This window comes from Cibotium barometz, chromosome 5 (genome assembly GCF_041138505.1).
Source record: "Cibotium barometz isolate CiBa-2024 chromosome 5, ASM4113850v1, whole genome shotgun sequence".
NCBI classification, from domain to species: Eukaryota; Viridiplantae; Streptophyta; class Polypodiopsida; order Cyatheales; family Cibotiaceae; genus Cibotium; species Cibotium barometz.
Genome location: NC_141050.1, coordinates 36884391 through 36901330, shown reverse-complemented (window position 1 = coordinate 36901330; position 16940 = coordinate 36884391). Strand labels below are relative to the sequence as shown.

General features: G+C 47.9%; 1 protein-coding gene across 11 annotated transcripts in view; it reads right to left on the bottom strand.

Annotated features, from left to right (window-relative positions):
• Positions 1–16940, bottom strand: part of LOC147638442 (uncharacterized) — a 184067-nt gene that overhangs the window by 58583 nt on the left and 108544 nt on the right. For 6 of the 11 annotated variants that reach the window (XR_015265885.1, XM_086798365.1, XM_086798366.1 and 3 more), the window contains 4 exons: positions 1293–1412; positions 1034–1091; positions 796–932; positions 487–580 (listed from right to left, as the gene is read on the bottom strand). Coding sequence is in view for 10 of the 11 variants with exons in the window: in XM_086798365.1 (XP_086654491.1) it covers positions 487–580; positions 796–932; positions 1034–1091; positions 1293–1412 (409 nt within the window). In the remaining variant the exon portion in view is untranslated. The remainder of the gene's footprint in view (positions 1–486; positions 581–795; positions 933–1033; positions 1092–1292; positions 1413–16940) is intronic. The other 5 variants (XM_086798369.1, XM_086798368.1, XM_086798370.1 and 2 more) reach the window with 1 other exon arrangement.

Here is a 16940-nt window from a genome sequence, read left to right as displayed (position 1 = left end):
TTACATAGACACAGGGCAGGTGACATGTGGGGGTGGAGAAAGTTAAGTTGACTATCTGATTGGGTATCGTGCTTTGTTCACACCTGTTCATAATATCCAGATTCCGACACACATGCTTAGAGCCTATCATTTCAGTTTATCCTTCACAGAAGGAGCCCACCACAACCTAGATCTTACCTATAATCCACTCTTAGATGACATTAAAACCCTACCAAATCTGAATGGTTAAGCCCATCTCCTCAGCCAATCTATCCACATGGCTGCCCACAAAAATCCTTTCCCACTACAAATCTGCCAAGAAACATCATATGGGCTCGATTTGGCGAAAAGAGTGGTATGATGATAAGTGCAAACAATGCAAAAATGAGAAAGTTTGTGAAAGGCATCCTTGCACATGTCAAATGCAATTATGAATCTATTTCAGTGATAGTTGTTTGTATCCACTTCAGCAAAAATACGCTTAATATGAAATGCAATGCACGGCACCTTTTAAAGCAATCTCTGAAAGGTTCAACCCAAGTTGCACTTTCCAAAATCCAAGGTAGATAGTAGCTCCTAGTAATGCTGCAAAAACAAGTGCCTGCTAAAACACATTTTAAGTCAATTTGCCAAGAAAATTTATGAGGTAAACAACAATTCTTTTCCATGTATACATTTATTTAACCCCCTTCTGGGCAGCATAGTACAGTAGCCACTTGGGCAGTCGGATACTCAGCCCTCAATCCAACAGACATTTTAAACACTGGAGTATGCATAATGTATCGAAATTTGCTAGCCTGTAGGTGGGGATTTTACCGTGCTAATTTTGAAAATGTTGTTCTTGAACAATGGAGCGTAAAACTGGATAATTGCAACAGAGATTGCAGTGCTTGCGGTATGTTCTAGAAGTGTAGAATGATCCGATTCATTGGATTCCGGCGCCATTTTTCCTTCTTGAAATATTTTGGCTCAGTTTATGTAAGAAAATTGTTGCTCTTCCAAAAGAAAGTTGCAGGAAATGATTTAAAATAAATACTAAACATCTTATATGTACCTCCTTTGGTTCTTGTCATACCACAAAATAGCCAAAGGCTTGGGTCAACTGTCCCTGCCTGCCAATAGAAAGACAATGAAACAAGTTCGTATCTTGCAGCACAGTAGATCTTTCATATGTGAGGATACTAATTGACAACAGCTAATTGAATTTCAGGGCAACAAGGCTAAATTTCCAATGAACCTGATTTCTTAAATTCGAGGAAATTAGCGATAAGATATACCAGAGTACAGAGAGATGTCAGAGAAGAGGTAAATACCTTTACTCGCCGTGCATCCAAAGACATCACTGGAATAAATATGAGCAGCATTCCACATGTATGTATCATGGCAGTAATTCCCATTTGCCAGCAGAACCAACGAACGATTGGCATTGGATTCTGCAGATCATGACAATCTCAAAATGAGAGAACAAATATTCAAGTAAAATATAAATAGTCCCATAAAGGTTTAGATCTTTGATGTGTAAATGTGTATGTGTATGCCCCTCCCTGCGCCCCACGCCCTCTCTCTCTCTCTCTCTCTCTCTCTCTCTCTCTAGTTACACCTCCACTACTGTATGGTGCCCCCATCTGGGGTCCTAGCTTATACCACAGGAGGAGACAGAGGAGAGACCGGCCGAGGCAGATACAGAGGAGGTATATGATGGGCTGAGGCCGATGGAGAGGCCCCTAGTGGCGATGATCTCACGCATGATTAGGAGTAAGCCATCAGTGCCACATGAGATTGTGCGGGCAGAGATGGGGGCTGCACCGATAGTGACAGAGGCTCTATTCCAGACACTGACATACTGGCATAGGCTATGGGAGCTTTCACTTGATAGATACCCCCGGCTAGCCCTGGAGTCCTCGAGACAGTTGACACTTGAGGGAGATACAAAGTGAATACACAGGTAGGCACTTGGTTTGGCATGCACGGTATGCAGATGGAGACACTCCCCCGTTCCAGTACATCATAGAGGCCCCGTCATTTGCTCTCAGCAGCACAAAGCGGAACAGGGTTATAAGGAAGGACATTGTCAAACTGGATACTTAGACGACATGGAGTTCACCTAGTCATCCACTGGGACGAAGATGGCCTTCTACAGAGATCACCTCCTATGCCTGACAGAGGATGGGTTCATCATCCGCCCACACTACATGGACACACACCTATCCTTTGGGTTGAGATGTGCGATCGGCCAGATCCGCACCTCGTCCCACCAGCTGAGACTGGAGACTACCAGATATGGGCCTAGGGCATCCGCACCAAAGGACAGGATATGCCAGCTTTGTCACACAGAGCCCGAGACAAAGGATCATTACATATGTCGATGCCATGTATACTATGAGATTCGGGAGAGGTTCCACTGCCTCTTCCGAGCTCGGTTCGGACCACTTTCCAGGATCATGGACTTCCCAAATCAGAGATGCCTGGGAATTTTTCTTCTAGAGCTCGGTAGACACGGGGAGTCCTTAGTGAGATCCCGATCAACTGTACTTGCTCGAGGACCAACACAGAGAGCTCTCACCGACTTCTTCCATACCAACACTCCGAGGGCCGATCCACCCATCATACCCAGACCACAGGCTAGTGCAGGAGCTCGGCCGAGAGGTGTGACACTCGATAGAGCCACTGAGTAATGCAAAGCTCGACGCCCTAGACCCCATGGCCCTCGCCCACGGCCACGCCACCACGGGCCATCATCTCCCATCATCGCACGACCTTCTCGTGCTAGCTCAGTTTTACCACCTTGAGCACCATGTCACAGCGGCCCATGAGGGATGTATTAGGGTGATATGAGAGCTCTCCGCTCATGTACCTAGATCAGATTTTATAGTTCTAGATTTTTGTTATCTTTCTTTATTACTATTTTGTACCCAGGATGATGTACCTCATGGATATGATGTAACCTTTTGGTCTCATAGGTCATTTTGGCCTTTTGAAGACGTTAATACAACTTTCTTTCTTTTTTTCTTTTCCCTCTCTCTCTCTAAAGCATTTCTGGTTCCCATTCAGCAACTATAGAGTGTCACCTAACCTCAACAAGAGCATCATATAGGTCACCACTCATACACGAGGATGTGATCCTCTGGCCCCACGCATTCGGTGTCTTACCAGAGAGAGAGAGTGCGTGATCCTTTTTAAGAGTTGGCACCCTCGACCCCAAAAATGAAATGAAATGAAATGATATATTAACGTCTCTAAGAGGCCATAATGGCCTATGAGACCAAAATTGAGAGTACATTTGAAGTTGGTGTCTCATCAAAGAGAACAACCAAATGAAACTGAAAAGTACAATAAACTAACTATCTTACAGTTGTAAGAACTATAAGACTCCTAGATGATACTGAGTAGAAAATACAAGAAAATTTATATCAAGTAGATCCATGTATGCTGACCAGTTGAACTGCTGCCCTCTCCTCAGATCAAGTATCTCCCCCTTGGGGCTGTCTAGAATGGAGAGGTCGTAGAAGCGAGGTAGCCGCCTCCGATTCCGAGCAATAATGGCTCAGATCTCGCGATGGTGAGGATGCCGTGGCCAGGATCCTACTGGGCATCGCTGACGAGCACGACATAAGACGACTACTCCATCAGTGGTGACTCCCTGGGAGCATGGCTGGTGCCCTGATGGCTCGATGGAGGAGGTATCAAGAGGTGTGTGAGCTGGGCTGCTAGTCCAGGTGCTGAAGAAATCTGTTAGGATCCTCTGTCTACGTACATCGTGGCTCGGTCTCTTCTCTGCCAAGAGGGTCTCTCCGTGTCTCCTGAGCTCAAGTAGGAACAATCCCAGGCATCTCTCATCCTCAAACTCAATGACCTTGCGTAACGGCCCAAAAACCTCTCGGAAGAGGCAGTGATATCTCCCTCAAATCTCATAATAGACTGTACATCAGCAAATGTAGTGCTTCTCTGTCTCTGCCTCCTGGTAGCATAGTTGACAAATGCGGTCATCCTGTCTCAATCCGTAGCTGGTGTGATGAGGTCCAGATCTGTCCAATGGCACAACGTATCCCATGAGATAGGTGTACATCCATGTACGCTGGGCAGGTGAAAAAATCATTTGGTGAGAGGTGTAGAAAATGGCTCTTGTAATGAGCCATTTTCGTGCCTAAGGGCTCAAGCCTCTCTGTGTCCACTCTAACGATATCCATCCTAATCACGCAGTTCTGCTCTGAGCGGGTGTGAGATCCAAAATGAACACTACTGAAAGGGTGGGAGTGCCTCTATCCGCAAACCATGTAGGTCAAACCATGATCTCATCTGAGCATACAAGCAATGAGTATCTCCATCCTCTTCCAACTCTATGGATGAGGTCAATGCCAATCGGGAGTACCTTTGCTAAGGGAGCTCCCATAGCTGCTATAAAAAGGTAACTGCCCGGAATAGGACCTCCATCACTACTGGTGCAGCCAGCTCAGCCCAAACAATCTCATGTGGTACTGATGATTTGCTCCGAATCATGCAAGCAATCATCATAATCAGTGGTATCTCCATATGCCTCCATCCCTCATCCGTCCTTCTCTAAGATCTGTGATGTATGCTAGGCCCCCAAATTGGAGCTCCGTACAAGAGGATCGGTGTGACGAGTGTATCAAATAGACACAATTTGGTGTGCGGCTCCTGAAACTGTATGCGTGCACACTACCTTTCAAGTGCCCCCAAGGCTGCATGCTCTCGAGATAATCTAGCTACTATTGCCTCCTTCAGGGAGAAACGTGGTCCTGTGAAAGTAACTCCCAAATACACATATAACCTGACGTACTCAACCGGCTCCCCTCGGAAAGTGAACTGAGGCTCTGATCTCGTCACCCATGCCTGTGTGGTGTTAAACACCATAACCTTAGTTTTCCCAAGGTTCACTGTCAAATCTCTATCTGCACAAAATGCCTGTAATGCATCCAGATGTCTTTGTAATCCCTCTGAAGAGTCTAAGATTAGAACAATATCCTTAGCATATAACAAGATAGGTATCAACACCCCCTGCCAGGCAATGCCCTAGGCCCCCCAATCTGTCTACATAATCGGAGACAACATCCATGTACAGTCCAAAGAGGGTGGGTGATAGCGGGCATCCCTGCTTCACCCCTATCGTGCTAGTCACCATATCGGATAATCCGCCTGGACTCTGCCTGTCACACACTTATACAAAGCATATATCCCCCACTGCATATCCTCAAATACCTCAATGTCATGCAATCTGTGCATAAGCCTAGCACGTGGTACGGTATCGAAGGCGTTGCGGAAGTCCACAAAGCAGCAATATATCCTTCTCTTCTGTGCCCTGCCCTCTTGAATAAGTGCCCGAAGTGTCAGTATGTGATCCAAGGTAGTAAATCCTCTCTTGAAGTTGGCCTGTCCCTATGCTCAATGATCATGCCTCTTTGCCCAGCAGCTCAGCTCCGACTCCAATATAGAGCCATATAGTTTGGCCAAGTAATGACAAATCATGATCGTCTTGTAGTTGCCTAGTACCATGCGGTCCCCACTCTTAAAGAGTGGTACAATGGTATGCTCTGTCAAGCTTGTCGGGAAACCCTCACAAATGTCACGATTAAACACATGTACAATCAGCGGAGCCAAAGTATCGCGTGCATATAAGAAGTGCTCTCCAACTAGCCCATCATGATCCTGTGCCTTTCCATTGTGTAACCTGTCTATCGCATCTAGAACCATCCGCATAGTAAAAAAGGTGCTGCTAGCCAGTCTAGGTCCTACTGGAGGGGGGGTGGGGGGTTGTCCTGGTGCATCATATACCTCTCTAGCATAAGCATGCCATCCCTCAAGTACAGTAATCGGAGTACCAGGCTGTCTCTCCTGAAACATTTTCTATGCCCTCTTCCTGTCCCTCCCCAGGAAGAGTTGGTAGATCTCCTCCTCTAACTTAGCCAGGTAGGCTCGTTTCTTCCTCTGCACAAGGTGCTGAAAGATCATCCTGGCCTGTCAATGTGTGTGAGTTCCAATGGCAATCTCACGTTGTAGCTGTGCCAGTGTCTCACGACACTCATCATCATACCAACTATTCTGTGGGGCAGTACTGGGAGGGGGGGGGGGATCATAGTGCAAGGAAACGCATATGAGGCGGATGCATGTAGTATACTTGCCAATACTCTTGTAATCTTGTCAGGTGGGCTATGCGGGTCTAAAGCAAACAAGCAATCAAATACTGCATCTCGGCAAACCCGAGCTGTCTCACGTGTAAACTGATATCTCGAGTACCTAGGTAGATGAGTGGCTCGCCCATCTCTCGGGGATTTACCTACTAGTGTGAAACTTAGGTATGCATGATTGGCTGCTATGCTAATGGGCCGACTGGAATTGTGAAACCCCGCACATCAGGTATCAATGAAGGAGATCCCATCAAGTAGTCCACTGTGCTCGCTCCCCTTTAGAGTTCCAGTGTCTAAGAGCATCTGATCCCTACAATCTTGATAGGCCATTGTATATGACCAACCCATGTGCACTCCCGAGTGAGAAAATGCCTGCCATAATGTGTAATCTCCCCATCATCCTGTGCTGATCTCTGCAACCCTACATCCTCTGCCATGATCTCCCGGTACATAGTCTCCTGAATATCATACAGCTCTGTCTGCTTTGTGCCTGTACGTGCATTAAATTCTCCCAATAGTAATATGTCTCCCATGCTGGCAAACCTCATGATATCATCATATAGTGGAGTATAGGGCGACTCTCCTGATGGTGCAAACCTGGAGTGGGCTGGGGGAAAGTAGCATATCGCCACATATAGCTCACGGAGCCCCTCTCTGCATACTTGGACCCACATGTACCTCGCATGTGCATCTCTATATACCACATGTATTTTGTCACAAAGCTCCTCCCTAAAAAGTACTACCACTCTTCCAGATCCTCTGGTACCTCCCAATGTGTGTGGCTGAGGGCAGAACACTGATTCCCATCTATAACCCCGCACGTCAGGAAGCCTCTTGTTTGTGCACTGATGGGTCTCCATATACATAGCAATATCATTATGTCTGAAAGTATCCTGCATCTGTTCTAAGGGTTTTATTGCAATTCCACACAGTGAATCACAAGGTCTCATAGGCCACACACCATCAGGCAGGCCTCCTCTCCGTAATGATAACTCGGCCATCTCTGTATACTGCCCATTTCCCCTCTTTCCTTGCCTCAAGTACACACGGTATGTGTTCCTTCCAGTGTGCTATCTGTGCCAGTGTAAGGTCCTCATCCAAATAAAATTTTTCCCCCTTAAGGGCCATCCTTTTGGAGAGGAAGGCATTCTTCTTCTCCAAGTCAGCAAAAACCTGATGATCAGTATCTTCGCCCTAGTTTCATCTCTGCCTATCGCCATGCTCCAGCAATGGGTACATCAGTGGCTCCAATTTTTGTTGCAAGATCTTTTGCATCCTCTTGGGGATTTCCCTCATCTTCCCTACCCAACTACGCGTACATGTAAGGCACGTGCGCATCGCTTGGCTTCCTATTCCAATGTAGCATTCATCACCTCTACTTTATTGACTAGTGTATCCTTCAGCTTCTTTACTACTTCAATCCATGGGCTGACTTCCTCAATTTGTTTCTTTGTGGCACTAGCAATTTCAGCCCATGTTTCCTTCTCACTCGCAGCCACTTTTGCCTTACATGATTCCAAAGTGTTTTGCATTTCTGTGATGTCTTTTTCGCGGTCAGCCATACATGTCTTCAAGGTGCCTTCATACAATGTAACTGTTGTGCCAATCTCCCGGAGCATGTCATCCTTCCATTTCTGCATCTCTTTTTTCATTTCCGTGTGCATCAAGGCTTGGGCTAATTCCATCTCAACCCGTACTTGGGCTTGCATTTCTCCCTTCAATTGGGCATATATCACTTCCTTCAGTGTTTTGTATATCACTTTCTTTTGGGCATGCATCTGTTCAGTCCATTCCTTTTCAAGCTCCTGCCGCATGGTGCTCATCTCTGTTCTTATGTGCAACTGTATCTCCTCATAAAGGGCCTCATCTCATCGGGCCATCTTTGCAAGCCTTCGTGAGCCAAGGGACATGATCCCTTCTCTCAGTCTTCTACGGTAGGCATTTGGTGCCTTCGTGGGGGTGTGAAAGATTGTTTCACCATCCTGTTCTCCCTCCTGAGATTGAGACGTGTTTCCCCCTAGCTGCTGCCTTGGGGGCCTGAGCAAGGGTGGGTGGGAAAAGGGCGGAAAGGGCGGTGCGGTGAACTGCCAACGCACAGGGCAGGACAAATGGCGGGCAGGCACGTTGCGTGCAAGTGGGTGCGCACAGAGCAAGAGAGATCAGATGGCAGGCAGGCAGAGAGCGCTGGGTGCAGGTGGGTGCGCACAAAGCAAGACAGATCAGACGGCGGGCAGGTAGAGGGCGCTGTGCAGGCGCTAGGCGGGCAGTCACACTACATCACGGGACAGAGAGAGCGCAGAGAGAGAGAGAGACCACCAGCGTGCAATGTGAGCACGAGGAGGGGCCTGCGAGGGTCACGCCATCGGGGCGGGGGGGGGGGGGGGGAGAGAGAGAGAGAGAGAGAGAGAGAGAGAGGGTCACGCCATCGGGGGAGAGAGAGAGAGAGAGAGGCTCAACCCTCCTTTTGCTAGCTATAGATCCATGATATCCTTTGGTGACATGGAAAGGTCATCACAAGAGAGAGACTTCACCATCACACTACCTGCAGTTTGATGGAATTAATACTTATTTATTCTCAGATTTACAGATCAGGGATAAAGGTCAGTGTGGTGCTCGAAGCATGTGGAGTATTTTGGATTATCTTATGTTTCATTGGATAGCATTCGTGAAGGGTTTCACAATGGTATACAGGATGTTTAGGATATTCATCATCGATAGTGATTTATTAAGCTTTCATTTTTATGGACATTTTCTCAGTGTGATACACAGGATGTCTGGGATATTCATCATAGAAAGTGACTTGTAAGATTTCATTTTTATGGACATTATTGACTTAAGGACATTTGGTGTGAGCCCAAAGAGGTATCTCAGGTGTCTCCGCGTAGGGTGGATCTACTGCTAACGCCGCCTTGACCTTTCTGCAGCGCCATCACCATCTCTGCAGTCTCTGTTGCCTGTGGAGCACTGACTGTGCAGCATTGACTTCACATTTCTGTGTCTACTTTCTGCCCCTTCACATGAGTGCGTCTTAGTCTGTGCCTCTACTGTGCCTGTACAGGAATTCGCTGCTATTGCTAGGGTTTTGGACGTGTCCCATTTCTGTTTTGAACTATTTGCTGTTTCTTCCTCTGCCCGGCTTCTGTCTTTCGCTCCTATTCTCTGTACGACTCTTTCTGTGTGTGCGCGCGCACGTGCATGTGTATAAGGGTCTGTGTAGAGTGAACAGTTCTACGTGGTTCAGCATGGCTTCTTCTCCAAACCAGTTGGCTTCAGACCAGAATGCGAATATCAAGGTCTATCATCATGCTCACCAGAGTGATGAGCACAAGAACAAGGTTCTTGTACTGAGCTTGGCAAATCTCTCCAGGAGCTTTCTCCTGATGAATGCTTCATGATATGCTGATTGATGATTTTGTGGACAGTAAAAAAGAATGGAAATTGCCAGATCCTGATTTCAGGTTTGATATTCCTCTCCCTTCGGTGGTTTCACCACTGAAGAACTTCTCTGAAAATGTTGCAGTGGTCTTCTTTCCAGGCAAGATGCCTCTTGTGAATAAGGTGGCACAATGGATAAAATCAGAATTGCAGGGAAATCTAGTTGATGGTGGGTACTGGGCTGCCATAGGATTTTATGAGGTTCTTTTTAAAGAACCATAAAACAGAGTAGCTTTGCTAGAAAAATCGCCTCAGTTTGGCATTCAGTTGGTTCGTGTATTGCCATGGTCAGTGAATAAGGGTTATGAAAGTGTCGTTAAGCATAAATGAAGAACTTCTCTGAAAATGTTGCAGTGGTCTTCTTTCCAGGCAAGATGCCTCTTGTGAATAAGGTGGCACAATGGATAAAATCAGAATTGCAGGGAAATCTAGTTGATGGTGGGTACTGGGCTGCCATAGGATTTTATGAGGTTCTTTTTAAAGAACCATAAAACAGAGTAGCTTTGCTAGAAAAATCGCCTCAGTTTGGCATTCAGTTGGTTTGCCATGGTCAGTGAATAAGGGTTATGAAAGTGTCGTTAAGCATAAATACCCAGTGTGGGTCACAATGAAGCATTTCCCAGAACATTTCCATGAACATTTGCCTATGTTGGCTACTTCATTGGGTAAGGTTATTTTTCCTTCTCGACCTCTTGAAGAAGGAAATCATTTCATGATTCTCTGCGACACAACTAGACCTGTTGTTCCCTCGGTCTCTATTGGAATAAATAAAATGTACTGATGATAGACAACTTGGGATTGGCCGTCGGAACTATGAGCTTATTTGGGGCACTTTTGCTGGTGCATGTTTTAAATGTAAACAGTTTGGGCATATCTCCAATAAATGTCCTACTATCATTCATGAACCACCAACGTGGCCCAGCCCCGATGGCATCAGCCTCACCTTCTAATTCTCCTGCAAATGCTATTTTTGTGTCGCCCTTTGCTACTTTGCCTAAGCAAGAAGAAAAAGTGAAAGGCTCTTTGCCCGTGGTTAATCAGCAAGCTACGCCATCTGCCAAGTCGAAAGGGAAAAGTATAATGGATTAGGATGGTTTTATTGCCCTGAAAAAGACTTTTAAGGTGCCTTTGTACAAAACCCGTAATTGGACCCAGACTCAAGAGTATGTAGCTCGCAATGTGGATTCTTTGGCAGCTAATGTTCTCAATGCAAAAGTGAATCCTGCTGCTAATGCGGTCTCACGTAATTGGGTTCAAGTTTGTACTGGAGGTACTCAGCTCTTTGATAAGTATGATGTTGTTTGGAATGTATTGCAGTATCCAGGGGGATCTGCACATATGGATGAGAGTTAAATCCTCTCATTTCTCTATCATGTACAGAAGATGCTTCCAATAAAGTGTCTCACTTATAATATAGAGGGTATTTGCAATCCTCATAAATGAAGATGTTTATGGGATTATGTACATACGATGAGACCAGATATATTTTGTTTGCAAGAACACAATCAGCATGAGTATGGTGGCCAGGTTGGCCATTTTACTGGATATGACATTTTCTATGCCGGAAGCAAACAATTCTCGGGTGTTGCTTTTCTTTTGCGACATGAACTAGAGCCAGCATTGGAATATAATGATTCATTGGGCCAATGTATCATTGTGCAATTTACTTTGTAGGGTGAAATTTTCCAATTTGCTGGAGTTTATGCATCTCAATCTTCCCATGAGTAGCAAAGGATTTGGAATTTCTTCAATTCCTATCCCTGGTTGTCAAATGCTTTTGTTTGTGGAGATTTAACAACTCTCTTAGACATTGGCAGCATGGTTTCGACCCAGCAGCGGCCGAGCAGGGAGAGCGCCTATTCCATGTCACAATTTGCTTTCCTGGACTTCGCCGCGAGTACCTTCCGCTCCTTTCTAGGATAGGATCATTGGTGGGCTCGGTGCTTGAGACTGGCCCCACAGCAGCTTCAGTGGTGGCTAGAGCACCTGGCCTTCCTTCGGTCAGAGTTTTGGTTCCTGACATCTCCTCCCTTCCGAAGGTCATTCAGTTACCTAGGATAGGGGGGGGATGGATCGATCAGAGAGTGGAGTTTTCGGGGCTCCCGAACCAATGTTTTATATGCCGGCAGGTCGGCCACCTGGCCAAGGCCTGCCCTCGCAGGAGACCCCGACCTTCACCGCAGCAGCAGACCTCCGATGGCCCGCCCACAGATGCGGCTCGACAGGCAGCCTCCGGGACACCTGCTCAGCCCACAGCGACCTCTGATTGGCAGCCTGGACAGGGGCGCCGTAGAGGGAGATAGCCATAGCAGCATGCCCAGAGACCGACGCAGCAGCAGACACAGCCTCAGCATCATTGGGTTCCAGTGAGGAACAGCTTTGCTCCCCTCCAGGAGGAGACCCCAGCGCAAATTGAGGATCAGGAGATGCCAGCACCCCCCCCTTCTCCTCCCCCTCCCCCTCCTCCGCCCCCCCCTTTCGCCTCGCTTCCACCCTCGCCTCCTCCCGTTCCCGCTCCCGCATTTTCAGCGTCTCCTTCCACACCTCCCTCTCCCCCCCCTCCTCCCCCTCGGCTCGCCTCAGCTCCCCAGGAGGCACTGACAGTACCCTGGCGCTCACCTGCAGTCCGGCGGGCATTGAGCACCGACCTTGCTCGTGCACCGCAGAGGAGACCTACCATGCCGATTCGTGCTTCACGGATATCCTCTATCCGCAGTCGGCTGAGTAGTCTTGACACTAGAGAGCGCTCGGAGGCTTTCGACTACTCCTTTACACGCCTTTTTGGAGCGGAGGGCCCCCATGAGCCAGCACCCATCAGAGTTCATGTGGTGATACCTCCGGCCCGAGGGGAGGAGGCACTTGATTCAGCGGTGGCCTTCTCCTTCCCTCTTTGCAGCACTAGCGACCGGGAGTGGACTCTGGATTTCGCTCTTAGTATTTTGAGGACACAGGCAGTTGAGTTTTCTCACCATGTGAGCGATTTGGAGATGACAGACGTGATAGGCCAACTCTGGGAGTTGGCACATTTCTTTGATACCGGGAGTGCGGATGCCTCCGGGAATCGACACTTGGTGGTTCGCATAGTGGCAGACCTAGCGCGAGACCTTGGCTATGTATGCATACATGAGGTTTCTCTCTCCAAGCGGGAGGCATTCGATATGGAACACAGCCACTGGCGCTTGGTCCGAGACTCTTGCAGCACACTGGGTGGGCAGATTCGTAGCCGCTCAGATGGGGATTACTCTCCATCCAAGCCGCTTGCGAAGGCCCGCCGTATGGCTGAGACAGCCTCCACTTCAGCAGGTCATCCATGAGGATCATCTCATGGAATGTACAAGGCCTTGGCGGCGCACACTATGTACGTTATCGTGGTTGTTTGAGGCAGGAGCTTCAGAGATGCCTGGTTGGGGGCAGTATTGATATTCTGATGATGCAGGAGCACCATTTGAGTGAGAGCAGGATTCGGAGATATGGTTCGGTGATGCCTGGTAGATGGGACACATTTTGGTCTGCAGGTTTTGGCCCTTGGGTGGGCAGGGAGGAGTATGTATGGTCATTGCGGATGTGCGGCAGGCCATTGTGGATCGCGGGGTCATTGTGCTTGGTAGAGCGCAGTATGTTATTCTGAGGATGCACGATGAGCACTTTGGTGTGCTCAATGTCTATGCTCCCAATCATGCTAGTGCCAGAGCAGAGTTCTGGACTCTTGTTACAGATGCATTGCCCGAGGCCGCACATTGGTGTGTCGGGGGAGACTTCAACATGCTTGAGGACCCGGCCGATAGGGTGGGAGGCAGTCATGTTACAGTGCACGGCACGGAGCTTGCAGCTTGGGAGCGATTTTGTATGACACTGCGGATCACTAATGCATGGCAGCATGAGGCAGTTAGTATCCATAAACTGTCAGCCTCCAGGGTCAAACGGCCACTGTTGCATGTCTCTTCCAATTATACACGCCTGCCCATCTAGTTCATCTAGGTGATATACCAATTGGGAGTTCCTTTCATTCAAAACTAATGGCATCTCACCATTCTGACTATCCTCTTCATGCACACTCTTAGCATCACCAAAAGCTGAGTCTGCATAACCCTCATCCACATCTTCTTCTTCTTGGTCAATTCCAAACATACTTGGGCCTCACTTGCCCACTGCACAGCCACATTTAAAAGCGTATGCATTAACATTTTGCAACCCAAATCCTTGGTCCTTTGATTACCTGGCTCATAAGCATTCACTGTTGTGGAAAAATTTCCATCTTTTTCCAGCATAGCATTCCCAGACCTCATAACCCCAAATTCACCTGACTCTGGCTCCCACATGCCGGGTTGCTCAAGCATTAGTTCTTCTTCAACCAGTTCAATAAGAAAATTCCCAGAATCCAGCAGATAAGCATTGCTCTCACTCACAGGATCATCCGTGACCAGCTTTCCACTTCCACTGTCCTCTTCGGAAGAGAGACTCATTTCCAAAGGTGCTTCAAGCATCATCTTGTCCTCTACTTCCTCATTGCCAACCACCTTGGGATCTTCTTCAGGCTCAGGATTCTCCTTTGTCTCACCCTTCGTGTCAAATCCTGCTAGATCCTCCATTTGCAGTCCATCTCCTTCAATCTCTTCGTCTACTTGCTCTTCCACTCCATCCTCTTCTTGTAGATCATCTTCTGTCTCTCCCCTCCTCCCCTTATGTTCCTGAACTGGCTCTTTAAGCCAAGAGAAGCATCTGTCGACATCTAAATCCCTGCCTATGATTGGCAAAACCTTATTCTCTGCAAGAACTTTAGAAGCATAAATAACATCACTTAACACACCCTGACTAGTGGAAACATTATTAGAAATCTGGTAATTCTCATAACCATAAGCTGGCATAACATCCACCGCTATAGACTTCACAGTGCTCTCATTAAACTGCCCAAAATCCTTGGCGACTACCTTAGGATTTACCTGGTACATTCCCCTGCCAACTTGTTGGTACATAGTAGGTGTTTGTTGCACAAAATCAACCTGGACCATATTCACATCAAGACAACCATTCTTGCCCACTTCATCTTCCTTGATCATCCCATAATCCGCCATTTTCTTTAGCTTCCATTCTTTCTCTTCCGCAATCCTCACCGCCTCTTCATAAGTAGAAGGTTGCTTCAAGTCCACTTTTACCAACAAACTTTGCTTCAAACCTCTGCTATGAATCGCTTCTTCGTCTCAGACATGGGGGGAACTTCTGTTTCAAGAGCTAAACACCATCTTGTCCATAGCTCACTGAAAATTGTAACATAACTTGCCACACTCTGGCTTTCACCTTGCTTCAACTGCTGGAGCTCCTGCCAAACGTCATTGGGATCTTCTCTTCTCTGAAACTCCTTTGTAAGGGCTTCTCTCAGGTTTTCCACCATCATCATTCGAGATGGGCTACCAATCGTTCTTTTTGCTTCAAACCCTCGAAGCCATGTACCCGCTGTGCCCTTCAAAAAGATCTGGAAGAGCCTTAAAATTTGATCCGGATTATCCACATGGTTGGTAATACATGCCACCTCCATTTGCTCCAAGAAATCCTCTACATCCTCATTCTTATCACCGTGAAATTCAGGATAAGCAAACGCCATGGTTGCAACCTGTAAACTGAAGGAACCTCAGGAAAACAAACTGAAGGTCCAGAGCTATCCTCAGTGGGGGCACCAGAAAGCATGTGAGGTGAAAAAAAGAAAAAAAGACCACGCCTCCCAACTTTGGAAACACTAACACCAACAAAAGGGGGCACCACCAGCCACTGGCTCGAATACTTCTCACGGCTCACCACACCACCCACACCAGAAGGACAACCAAAACAGGGGCACCATAGACAAAATAATTACCTAACAACACACACAGTCTCAAAGAGCCCTCACTGAATTGCATAGGCTATCACAAACTGTAAATACATGAACACTGCGTTCCGACCAGGTCCCTTGATTCTCAAGACAAGGAGTACCAAACAGCCTCGAGTTCACCAACCCACACAAGCCTGTCTCCTATTCTTCCTGAGATACATCCCTGAGCCCCTGTACACGCAGCCAAACTTCCATGCATACAGCTATAAACGCAGCCATTAAAAACAGCCCATCAGCTCGTCCTCCAAAACAGCCCCAAAGCTTCCCAACTCTTGGCGTTCTCTCCTTCACTCTACTTCACTTTAGCTGTTGCACCCAACAGCAGCACCTTCATGACTCTCCACTACCAGAGGCGGCCCCCCCCCCTCTCTCTCTCTCTCTCTTTTTGTTCAGTACTTTTTCATTTTGTTGGGATGACAGAGGATACCCCATACAGGTACTCCGATTTGTCTCATAGGCCGAGTTCGGTCTTTTGGAAGACGTTAATAAAATCTTTCTTTCTTCTTTCTTTCTTTCTCTCTCTGCTTCCAGCTTCTCCCGGCGACTACCAACAGAGAAACATCTCTCCCTTTGCCTGCCCACAGCCCTCGATTCTCTTGTCCAGAGGCGGCCACCACCTCCTTGGCACCATCTGCCACTTGCACTGCAGCCAACACCCAAACCTGCTTGCTACGTGTACTCTGTGCTGGCACCTCAACTGAAGACAACGATCTCCAGCGCTATCAGCTTCAAAGGTGACCTCCCAGTAAAACCCAACCAGTCTCTCAGTCAACGCCAGCCATACGTGCAGCCCTCCTCATAGGCGATTACCTTCACAGCAGACTCCACACTCCACGCCAGTCACCAAGCAAAGCAACCCTCCTCTTCTTCGCTAGCAGTCACCGCCAGCACACAAAACAGCTTCCCGACGTCTTCACCAAGGCGACTTCTCCAGCCTTGCCTACGCACACCAGAGGCCGTCTTCACTACCAGCCCATGCCCTCTTTGTTCTCTCTGCCTGCAGTCGCCACCCACCGCTCTTCACACTGTCGCCAGCCAACTGTCTCCGCAGCGGCTTCTCTCTCCTCGTCTCGCTAGCTGTCCCCAGTTCAGTCAGCTTTGCGCCAGCTTCACTTCCCTTGCGCCTGCGGGCGGCTGCGCCAACCACTGCTTCTTCTCTTTGGCGTGCTACCAGCTCTTGTCAGCGCCAGCACCACTCTGTGCCTCACACGAGTAGACGTGCTACCCTGCTTCCTCTGCTTTACTGCCAACTTCCCTTGCAGCAAAACAGCGTACCCTCCTGCTCTTTCACGACCCGCCTCTCTGCAGGGCCACCTGGTTCCCTCCTCTTTTTGGCGACCTCCTTCCTCCTTCGCTTCAGCGGACGTCTTTTCTCGAAGGACCTACCACCTTTCTCAAATCGGCATCCCTTGTTTTTCTAATACTCCCATTACCTTCTTTTCTTGGACCTTCCAGATCTAACTCATGCACACATTTAATTGGCATCCTCAATAATTTATTGCCCAACTGCTTTCACACCT